Source organism: Gavia stellata, chromosome 6 (genome assembly GCF_030936135.1).
Source record: "Gavia stellata isolate bGavSte3 chromosome 6, bGavSte3.hap2, whole genome shotgun sequence".
Taxonomy (NCBI): domain Eukaryota; kingdom Metazoa; phylum Chordata; class Aves; order Gaviiformes; family Gaviidae; genus Gavia; species Gavia stellata.
In genome coordinates, this window is record NC_082599.1 from 38,378,761 (window position 1) to 38,390,975 (window position 12,215).

The window sequence follows — 12,215 nt, forward strand, 5'->3', positions numbered from 1 at the left end:
TTTTAAAATTGTATTTAGAAAAGGAAATCAGTTTGCACCATTGACATGCTGCCAGGTTCCTGTTTATAAATGTCACAATAGGCAACTTGGAAGAAACAAAATAGTCAGTTTATGGTTTTTGCATAAAGTATGACAGAACTGGGTAGAGCCAGGCAGCCAGTTATGCTCCCCCTGTTTTGTAGTCTCCCAATTACCAGGACGTAGTGTGGTGTTAGCAGTGCAAAACACCCTGAGTGACCCGAACTGGGCTATGCACGCTTAGTGTTACTGAGGTTTATTTGAACAGAAGCAGCTCTTTGTGCTATGTTGCTTAAATGGCTGTCTTGGGCAAGTAATTGTGTATGAAACAGGCAACCCTGAGGAAAATGGGAGCTATCTGTAGGAAACTTCAAGACATAAGCATGCAGTCTGATGTCATCTTTTCCCGTAGAGAAGCTATTTCCTTTCAAAATCTGGAGAGACCAGTCTTCTAAAATTTCCTTCTCCTTTAAAATATGTTCATTGCATTTCCTTTATATCACTTTTTTCCTTTCCCCTAGTAAATGGTTTATCGTGGGTACATCTGGTACGTGCCATATATTACTGCGTATGTAAAGAAGGCTTCATATGTCAAAAGCATAGTCTTGACAGACATGCTGAAAAGGGCATGAGGAGGGTAGTGGGGGAAGAGGGGAGGGAATCGTGGAAGACAAGGGTCATCTTTCAGTATTCATTTCTACTGGTAATTAGAGGGCACCACTGAATGTCTGTAATTAGATCATGTCACAAAAATTAAGATGAAAGACCAAAAATTCTAAATCTCCTGCATTTTGTTCATAATACCAGAGGAGCCAGAGCATTTGCTTAAAACAGCAGCCAAAGTGGAGGACAGGCAGGGAGGCTTAACATGCCCCTGGAAGAAGTTCATGTGCGTTTTCCCCAGGAGGTGTGAGGAAGAGACCAGAGGAGGTGACTGTGCACTCCGGGTACCCAAGGGGCAGAGGCCAAGCTGAAAGGCACATCAAAGGTTGGCCCGCAGCACGAGCTGTGTAGCGGAGATTTTGTGCCGGGCTGTCATCCGTCAGGCAGTGGCCCTGAGAGGATTAGTAGTGCTTAAATGGGCCCTTCGGACTTTGAGTTACGGTGGTGACTGCTGCAGCCTTGAGATGGCTTATACCTGGCTTAGCACTTCGTGTGCCTGCCCTGTGTCTTGTGCCATGCTTCTTAGCAGCACCACAGAGTTTGCTGGAGATTAGCAGACTTGAGGTTTCATTTGCATCACTCAGCCTATCTCAGAAAGTCTTTCTGATAATATAGTGACAGCTATTGGAAGAAAACAGGATAAAAAGAAAAAAACACATTATTTACAAAGTGATTTTTTGTTTTGTTTGTGCCTCTTTAGTAGTAGCCAGCATGTCTATGTTTTGAGAATAATTCATCCTAACTTAAAAGAAAAAGGAAATTTCCCTGCATGTTCCAGCATAGATATTTAGGATAAAATTTTGCAAAGCTCCTGTCAGCCCTGGTACACGAATCTGACCTATTAATTAGCAGTAATTGTTCACTAAGGCTCCAAAAGGCTGAAGACATTTTAAAAAAATAACTTGGGCTAGTTAAGTCCACAGATACCTTTACAAATGTTATCTTTATTGTCACGACATTCTAGTCACGGTGCTCTGAAGCAGTATTTGGGCGACGGTTAAACTCTGGTCTGTGAACTGCTGGTGGTCGCAAAGCTGTGGTAAGTCATCTGCAGCTGGTCTGTGGAACCATCTTGCCTTAATTACACGATTTATGATAAGAGCACAGAGTGCTCTGTGAGAAATTCAGAGGGTTGACAGAGGTCTGTGATCCAAAAAATTGGAAACCAGTGGCCGAGACTGATAAGTACAGATTCAAAGCTTTATGATTTCAGTGAGAGCAATGTTTCCCTTCTTCCCCCATCTGCCTATCATTACTTGTCATTTTTGAGTAAGGAGTTTAATTTTTCTTTACATTTTTACCCTTAAGGAGATCACGCTGATAACATTTGACTGAGTGGTAGTGCCTGGGGTTCAAGAAGTCAGATATACTCGTATTGCTCCTGGCCTTTGGGTTTCCAGCATCCTGTGGATAGCTAGCTGTGTCCCGTTCAGGGGTAGCTGTTGGACAGGCCCTGGAGGCAGGGAAGAGTCCTTCCGCATTCTGGGATATATCAGGCCTGCTGTTTTTTTTAATGTGCCATTTTTATCAGGTAGCTGTTAAGTAAGCATTTGCCTTTCTTTAAAATATTTTGAGGAATAGATCCTTTGGCATCAGTTCTGTATTTTTATGTGTCAGCCTTGTTCAGTGACTTCATACCTCTCGCTAAGTAAGGGAGTTAAATGGATTTTAGCAGTCTGCAGTAAGATCTTCCTAGTGCTTTGTCCCTGTGCTTAATGTTACTACACAGCATTTTCCAGCAGTTCTTTTCTGTGTCCTTTTTTCTGCTTCAGTGATTTTTCTCATTCAAGGTATACAGATGTTACGGTTTAAAAAAAGAAAAAAATACTGCATTTCAGTCTCCACCAAGTTCACACTCTCCCATCTCTTGCATAATGGAACTTTTTCCTTTTTTCTTTTTTTTTTAAATGTAAATCTTCATAATGGACTTTCTTTTTCCTGTAATCCTTCAACTACATTAGTAATCTGATTCATTTTTTTATCTCCATTTTCTTCCCAGTTCCTCTGCTATGTTTGCTGGCCTTGGGTGGACAGCGAGCTTAGTTCTGTGCTTACGGCAGTTCAGATGTTGCACAGTAGTAACAGATGAAACAGTTGTGATGGGTTGGTGTGAGGGAGTTTTTCTTACACATTGATCTGAATAATGAGAAGATAAATGGGTTGGTGCTGTTTCTGAGGAGATTTGATAACTTTGGTTTTGAGATGATCTTTCTTGTCCAGAGAGAGTTCATACAGGCTCAGTAATTTTGATGGAGATTGTATATGATTAAAATAATTTTGAAGCATGCCGTTATTTGCCACCTTTAGTCTGTAATTTTCTTTACAACTATGTCTTCCAAATCTCCAAGTTGTTTTTTTGGGGCGGGTTGTGTAGGTAGCATGTGCAATGGAGGAGTGTGTTACTGGTGCCTTCCACTCATGTGTGTTTCAATATATATTGTGGAGTCATGATCTCCATATTCAGGCAAGATGCTACTGTACACTCCTTAAAAGTGCACAGGTAGCTGCCATTTAAATATGTATCTTGGTTGCCCTGAATGCTGTGTGTCTGTAGAGCCTGCTAGAAGACTTTAGGTTAAAAATACATGTTTTCTTTCCCCCTAAACTGTAAAATGCCTGAAAGTGAGACAGCTTAGAATATTTCTCCTTGTTAATTCAGTTTCTCCTTTTTAAAATTAATTGAGAGGCCAGGCTACATAAATTCTAAAATATCACTGTGTATTTGATTTCTATTTTTAATTTTTTTTTTTTAAGTTGATGCTTTTTCTCGTGAGTTATTTGAAAAATATTTAAAGTTGTTCTTTGGAAAAATACAGGTAGATTTTTTTTTCAGAAAACAGGAAAAAATACAAAAAGGTGCTTTTGTCTTTGTTTAGATGAATTGAATTTTTCTCTCATTTTTTCATGGCAAATACCTTCTGACTTTAGAAATTATGTAATAGTCTGCAAAATATATTTATGTACAATTGGTTATAGGTAATGCCTCTGTTGATCTAAAAGCTCACTCAGAACAATCCTGAATGAATTTTCAGTTTGTATAAAACTAGTATTTGCAATTTTCATTAAAGCTCACAGTTGGCTTTGGTTCAGAAACTAGCTCTGATAGTTTAAAACCACAAGCAAATTTGGTGTGAAACTCAGAATATTACAACGGATAGTAAAGGATCGATCCATCTTCTTCATCCTTTGTCTTCAGTAGATGGGGATGTGTGATACAGGTGGTGCCATGGATGTGTGACATGGATGGGTGTTTCTCTGGAAGAACCAGAGTTTAGTGGAAATGGTGACTGCCTGGAGTCATGGGATGTATTTTGCCTGTGTCTGCAGAGCCGTCATTTCTCTGCTGTGCTTGCCAACAGGGTGTGTGTTCTTGTGGAGTGATGTGTAATCCTCTCCACCAGAACATGGAAGCATGACTTCAAGAAGTTTTTAGCCTTTAGAAAAAAGAAGCGTGTTGCCTATCCAAAGTTAAATGGTTGCATGTGGGAGAAAAATGCTCAAATGTTTTCTTGAAAATCTGAAGCTAAAATGGGGAATACAGTGTAACTGGGGAGAAGTCAAGCTGATGATGATCTATTCCCTTTCCTCTTGCAGCTGGAAAGGTTGAGAATGAGCACGTTGATTTAAAAGCGGTTTGTGGATATGGCTTGTTGTTTTTTCTTTTATTTATTTGAACGTTAAATACTGCTGGAGAGTACAGTATGAGCACATGTATGAGTATGGGCAAGGGGAGCATTTCTATGAAAGTTCTTCACTGTTATAATCCTAGTTTCTGCTTCAATGGCAATGACTGGGAACTTCGGTCAGGATGAAACTTAGTCCTAGAGGAAATAGATTTCTCTAAATTATTGGGTCTTAATTAAGATCCGTTAAATGGATCTTAAGGGCAGGGGATGTCTTTCATGTCTCTACAACTCCCGGCATGGGAGTGGCCTGTTTCCCATGTGAACATTTAGGTTCAGTTTAATAAAATGAATAATAATAATAAGCTCATATGCCTTCTTCTAATGCTGAAGATCTCTGAGAAAACTCTGAGTGTTTGTGATAGTCTTTCAGAGCATGGACAGGTCTTGGGAGTGTTAAAAGCAGAAGGAGAGCTCTGTCCGCTTCATGACTCTGTTCAACTCCTTCTCTGAGTTGGTGTGCTGGTAGCTCCCAGGACATAGTAGCAATTAATCTTAACCATTGGCTTAAGAGCTGGAGGAGAATGAAAAGGGGAGTCAAAGCAAGATGTTCTTCATGGATCCCTGGTGGGAGAGCATGAAGAACTCCTTAAAAGTAGAGCTGGAAGCAGCCTAGCCGAATAACAATTCAACTGTAAAGTGGAGGTCTCAATTTCAGCCAACGTTGCTGAATATGTCCTGTTTCTATAAGGGCCCACAGTTGAGTCTGCAAGGAGCTCGTTAATATCCTATCCAGATCCATTCAGAATCAGGTGCAGAACTCAACAGAGCAAGGCCATTTTGGGAGTTCTGAAGACCATCTGCATCGCATGTGCAACAAGCCTAATCTTGATGTGCTGGTGATATAGCGTCATTCTGCATGTCATGATGCATATGACTATATCAGATAGGCTTAGTGTCAGATCTATTGTGCATTACCTTCCCGCCATCTTTCAAAACATAGGCATTGTCATGTGAACTTTCTTGAACTTCTCTGTAAATTCACAAGCATCTCACTGATGTAAATTATTCTGATATTGCCAAATCCTTTTCTTATGAATGTGAGAGTCATGCTGAATTTGACATTTTGTTGGGAAATCTTAGGCTTTCTCTTGGCAGCGTAGTATAAAGGTGTAGTTCCTGCCCAACAACAGCGCTTGCATTACTGAGAAGAGTGGACATCTGGATGCATCAATAGGTTTTCATTCTGTTTTTGCTTTCCATGCATGACAAATTCAGCCTACTTTCTGAAAAGATACAGTTTATTGGAAGCTGTTAAAATTTTGAAGCAGCACTACAAGTTTATGCATGTAAGCTAGCAATTATAATGTCTTATGTGTAATCAAAATTTTTCATACCCATCATAACTCATACCATTGGTACCTTAGAGAGGCCTTGAATTACAGGAGAAAGAGAAAAAGAGAAGGAGAAGAAAATGGCAATACTGAATCTAGGAGCACAGGAATCTGGTATTAAATCTTTAAGTTCTGCCCTGCCACGTTACAACAAAACCCAGTCAAAATCTGGGCAAGTGCTGAGGTACCGCTTGTCTAAAGCTCACGACGGAGTTACATCCTCTCCCTTTGCAGGCCTCGTGGACTCATGGCACCATCCATGTTTCCTTTAAAGATCCTCCCATGTAGCAGATCTGTAGCTCTTGGACATCTGTGCTCTGGCTTCGTGCAGACAGCCCTGTTTGGAAGCCAGGCATGCGTGTGCAGGCAGATCATCTGTGCTGGCAATGGCAGGGGGCAGTTGTGCAGTACTGTAGAGTAAATTCATTGTAGGTGCCTGATGCTTTTCTTTTTTGTTGCTCCCCTGTGGACCCAGAGGTACAAGTACTGTATACCTCTCTTGCAATTTAATATTTGCTCTAATAAACATACTACTGAAAGCAAACAGGCAAACCAGAAATATTTGGAAGGATTCAGAAACTGTGGAGGCAGTGTAAAGGAGAAATTAAATGAGGCTGAACTTTGAAACAAGTCAGTCTCACACATTGATAGGTTTTAATTGAAATACATGCATTTAATATAAAGGGGAAGCTTTAGAAAGTGATGGTGCTAAAAGATTTACTCGCAGATGGATAGATTATTTGACCCGGTTTTGCAAAATCTTGTAATGATCAAGAAAGTCAGTGTGGTTTTGAAACCTGAACTAGATTTGGGGAGATATATATATATATATATACACACATAGATATAGATATAGGTATATATTTAACAGAACAGTTTTTCATCAAAAACACTAATCCATTGAAGAAACGACATTTTTATAGGAATGTGGTAGGTGAGGGAGAAGTTCTTTTGGAAAAGATTCCATATATCTAAGGTTATTATCTCTTTTTGCCTGATGGTCATGACATACTACTGGGCTACGAAAAATTACCATTAAAGTCATTGGTCTGGCTTCCTCTTGCAATCCATGCTCCTAAGGGACTACTGGCTTTTCTGCTGCTGGACCTGATTCATACTGTGTAAATTATTTACCGGAACAGGAACTCAGAGCTAGGTCTTCTTCATACTGGGTGAGTGGTCTAACCATGTATCCGTAGGCAGCACCTCTGCCTCTTTATATGTTTATGAAGACTGAACAACTCCTGTAAAAGAAACAGAGAGATCCCTATGCAGCCTGGGAAATCACCTGAAATATGTACGAATTGGGAGACAGGGGGATGACAACTAAGGCCTTTAGTGTGAGACCTCTAATTATTGGCTCCTTTTCCATGAGGAATGTCATCTAAAAGGGTTTATTCTTTTTTTTGGTTCAGAAGGCAATCTTTCCTTTAGGTCTGGGATTCAATATGTTGTCTGCCTCTCCTGTCCTCCACATTTGAGCAGAGCTCTGAGTTTCCTTTCTCACCAGTTTTATTTATCATTATCTTCTGGGTTTTTATGTGTTTCCTAGACAAATTGGCTCATAAATTGGAATTCTGAATGAAAATTAACTTTAGTTTTCAATCCTGAGTATTGCAGTGGTCCGGAAGATGATTCGCCTGAGTCTTGGTGGCAGAGTGTGCATGTAGAGGTAGTTGGGTTTTTCCCCCCTTTTCCTCAGCCTAGCATGAGGTGACAATGGAAAGTTTATTTTCCTCTTACTGCTAACAATCCACACGTTGATGCCTGATAGGAAAAATAATGCTCTCAAGGTTACCATATTTTTCATATGTATACACTGTGGGTTATCTCTGGCTTGAGTGTTTTGTTTGTTTTTAAACACGGGCCAAGTCAAACCCTGCGGTTTAGCAGCAGCGTGTATTGCGTGTGTAGGGATAATAGGAGAGAAGTTTTATTCCAGGGTTCCCTCCTCAGTAGTATCCTGGTCTCTCAGGGCTTGTTTGCTCTGTGGATATGAGTTATCTGTGACCTTTTTTTTTTTTTTTTTTTAAAAGAACTTTTTAAGGGCTCCAACTTACCTGAAGCAGAGGTTATATATGTGCAAATACAGTGCTATTATTCTAGGCCTCTGGGATATTATTGCTCTACAAAATATATGGAGGCTAATAGAAATGGTTGTTTCGTGATGTACCATGTACTGTTTGTTACTTTGGGACTATAAAACTTGATTTGCTTGTCAGTCTAAGCAGACCTAGTACACAGTAAACAACCCATGTAGTAAATCAAGGTGCCATGCACTCACCACATAAGTAATTTTCAAACAAAATATATATCATGTTCAGTTAGGAGAATATGTGCTAAATATCCCCATTATAAATCACGAGTCAGAATCACAGAAGAGTGATTAGTCAACTTGCAGGTATTTTTCCATTTATATTGCCCTGTAAAAGTAAATAGTTATTTTTCATTTCTTTATCGTTGTTGGTTACAACAAGATCTATTGACTTGGGATTTACCAGGAGCCAGTAATTTTTCATATTGTTGATACTTTCAGATTTCTAATTGTATTCCTATAGAACACAAAACCAAGATAAGACGTTTATTTCTTTTTAATTTTCCTCCACCATCCCCCATTTCCCTTCTTTTCACAGAATATCTCCATGCATAACACAGTTGGAGGAGCAATGGCAGGACCTGGATCTCACCAGCTGACAAATACAAGGATGCCAAACCACGACACCAGTGTTGTGATTCAACAAGCCATGCCATCTCCACAGTCCAGTTCGGTCATTACACAAGCACCTTCCACAAATCGACAGATTGGGTAAATCCATTTCCATTTTCTCATTTCTCCACTTTTCTGCTGCATGTAGGACCAGATGTTGTCCTTGTGGTTCTTGAGGTTCAGCTGCATGCAGGACCAGATGTTGTCCTCGTGGTTCTTGAGGTTATGGAGTTTGCACTTGATTCTGCCAGCATGCGGCAAGGACCCCTGCAACATGCGTTGCAGACTGTGGGGGAATGGCCAGGGTACTACATCTACTCCAGACGTGGCACTTTGGTTCACAAGGGGCAGAGTGCTGTACTTGCAGGGAAGTCCTGCTTTCTCCTTCCAGTTTTTTGTTTTTATCTATCCGCTTACATTCAAAGCTCATGTTGTTTCTATAACTGCTCTGGGAAGAAAGACAGAGTATTTCTGAAGCTGATCCTTTCACTTCCATCAACGGGAATTCTGGGTGCTCAGTGGGATTAGGCTATTCCCTAGGTAGTCTGTTTAACTGAGGAATGCTAGAAGACAAAATAAAAAGACCATCAAGATAAATGGAGTTTGGCACAGCCACCTCTGTGAGCAGTTGCTCAATTTGTGATGATGGATCGATATTTATTCCCATAGATTGACAATATGGATGCTTATTGTATTGGCTTGAATGTCAATTGTGTGCTCATGTTTGGAGAACTGCATGTACAAAAACATATGTGTCTTGTACACTCAGTTACTTCCAGCAAACATGAGGTCCTTATAAGTCACAATAACTTGTTTTTAATTATACAGAAACTGCCCAGATGGTTTGAGGGTACAGTTTTGTTTTTTTTTCCACACAACTCTGAGAATTTGGGGGGTTTTATGCATGAAAACATGTGGATAAAAAGATAAATCAGTGGACTGAGAATGAAGCAGCAGTCTAGATTCATTGTCTGTCATTTGTAATTTGGTCACATCCATTATATGATAAGTGCAAAAGCAGTCTCTGTCCCCAGTCATTGTCTAAATAATTGATGAGCATCTTGCAGTCTCTTCAGAGTGAAACCAAAAAGTGAAATCCTGGCATCGAAAACTCAAAATCCAGTTATTCTTGTGTTTTCTTTCAATACTCCTGATGGCTGGGGCAGGATACAGACCACAGGCTGTTGGTGTCCCAGTGCCGTGGTGGCAGGGATGGCCAGTGGCACTGACTGCTCTGTAAGGGTTACCCAGCCATGCACAGGACATGGATTCCATCCACTGCCCCAGTTTTGTGCTCCTGGCAAAGCTCTTCCACTTTCCTTTTTACTACTATTTCAGGATTTGGTTCTTAATATAGAAATCTGATAGTATGGGTAAGGTAAACATATTTGATAGATGTGCCTTTGTATATGTTACGTATTGACAGAACACAGGGTTCACAGAGATTTCACGTGCCATGCCGTTCACCTGAGAAGCCAAAAAAGTTATTGTCTTATATATGTCCCATTCTGTTCAAGGACTGGGGGCTGGGAGACAGGGAGGGAGGAAGAAACAGTTTGTTTTTCAGTTTTAGAAGGAAAAACAGCTAATACCATTATTTGGGTTAAGGATGATTAAGCTCCTGTTCAAATTGTGACTTAATAGGTCTAGTGGTAATTATGATCCTAATTAAAAACAAAAAAACCCCCAAACAACTTTTAATACTCGGTGGTGAGGTGTTTTATATGGGACTGTACTTGGCTTCCAAACAATTGTTTCTATATAATGAGAAAAAAACTGCATGTGGTTTTGCAAGACCCTGTCAGTCAGGTTTTAGGTTTGCGTTGGTTCGGGGCCATGGTGATTAGAATCTCCAAAGTTGGAGAGGTTGAGGATAAAAAGGCCTGTTTCCTAGTAGTGAGCGTCTTGTTTGGGAAACTTTGTCATGACATATCTTAATTCTCCCCTGTGACTGAATCACACAAACGGTTTCTAAGTCTGAGTCTAAAGCTGCTCTTTTGGGAGGCAATTGTCAGCATTTTAGTCTCTGTGTGAGTTGGTGTGTGAATGAGACTCATGGTGTGACTTCCAACATGCTGTTCCCCATTCTTCCCTCTTCCTAGGAGGTTTTGGTTTTTGTTCATGGTGTGTCCTAGGAGATAATTGCTGCATTTTGGACTTCATCTACTTGCCAAAGTGTTGAACATCCTTGTTGTTTGTCTTCTTTTTCTTCAGTCTTTTCCCTGTGGTGCCTGTTTTATTTACTCAAAGAACGTATCTTGTCATTTCCATTTATCTTCATCTTATCCTTCTAAATGTGCTAAGAATTATATCCAAGACTCATTCATGAGGAATACAGACTGGACAATGGTTTCGATATTAGGCAACTGAAGAAAAATTCAGATGGATTCAGAAAATGTTTGAGTTCTGCAAAGTTTGGTGGTTTTGGTTTGGCCTTACAAAGTTGAGATGGTTCAGCTTTTTCACATGCCCACATTCTGAGGTGCTCAAATCAGTGGTTTTGGGTTGGGTTACCCCTTTTTTTAAAAACATCTGAAGCTGCTCCAAAGGGTAGATGAGTCCTTACCATGGAGAATTGTGCCAGGGAATATGCCTTTTAATGAGCAATAAAAACAGTGGAAAGCAACTGGGTAAAACTCTCTTTGAGCTAGTTCTGTAAGAGCAGGATCAAGCCCTAAAGGTTATATAGAGCCATCTTGTAGCAATATTCTGATTTTTATCACAACCACAAATATTTTAGTGTCAGACTATGGCCAAGCCACCTGCAAATGTTTGTGATGGCCTTACTCCAATGAAAACAGGGAACAGCAATGAAAGTCTTCATTTAGACCCTGCTCGTAGGCTGTGCTCCAGTAACAGAGAATGGGACCCACCTGTGCCTGCACACAGCTCATTTCATGGTGAGGAGTGGGAGAGTTCACAGCCGCTGACGTTCCCGAGGGATGTAATTTTTCCCTACTTTCTTCTCTCTTTCCTCCCTCTCCCTCTGTCCCTTTCCCTCTGTGCCTCTCCTTTTTCCTGTCCCCTCCTCCGGCTCTGGGGGCTCGCATATAGAATGAGATATTGACATAAGGCATGGGAAAACATGACAGAATGAGCGTTGTTGGGCAAGCCTTACTGGCACAGTATATATATACACATTGTTTCAGGTATTAAGCTTCAGCTACTACTGAACAGGCATCCAGCCAGATTAATCAGAAAAAGGGAAGAGCATGAAGGTTAATAACTTGAAAAATAAGACAGGGTGCAGTCCCACTTTCCTCCCACCATGTACCTGGTTGAGAACAAACAGCAACATTATCATTACAGCAAACTGGCAGGTTGGTATAAAGGTCTCAGATATTATTTACCTGGTGAGGCAGTCTCTAACCTCCTTGCCGTCCCTCCTCCCTCCGCTCCCAGCCTTTAGCATGTGGGAGGAATGCTGTAACTAGTAACTACTTGTGCTGATGAAAAATCAGTTGAGGAACACTTAGCAGTGAAGGGTGTCTTTGGCTGATTAATAGCATATCATTTGGAGATAAGATACATGGAGGAAAAGCAGTAAGGCATGTGGAGCAAGGGGAGAAAAAAATGATATAAGACATACATTTGTCAAAGGGATAGAAAGGCAGATAAGCTGAATCAGCTCAAGATATGGGTCTCTGAACTAGGCTGTACAATAGCAGTGTTTGTCTTCTTTTTGTTAAAATAACTCAATTTTTTCAATGACTGAGTATTCAGCAAAGTATGTAAAAACTATGGTCAGACAAATTGGTGACAACATAGTACACTGGTTGCTTTATCTGGGCATGTCTTTTGCTAGGTAAG

At 40.4% G+C, this 12,215-nt stretch overlaps 1 protein-coding gene across 2 annotated transcripts in view; it reads left to right on the top strand.

The window, feature by feature from the left end:
* Positions 1 to 12,215, top strand: part of CREB5 (cAMP responsive element binding protein 5) — a 254,166-nt gene that overhangs the window by 78,769 nt on the left and 163,182 nt on the right. For both annotated transcript variants that reach the window (XM_059818931.1, XM_059818932.1), the window contains exon 5: positions 8,332 to 8,504. In XM_059818931.1, the coding sequence (XP_059674914.1) occupies positions 8,332 to 8,504 (173 nt within the window). The remainder of the gene's footprint in view (positions 1 to 8,331; positions 8,505 to 12,215) is intronic.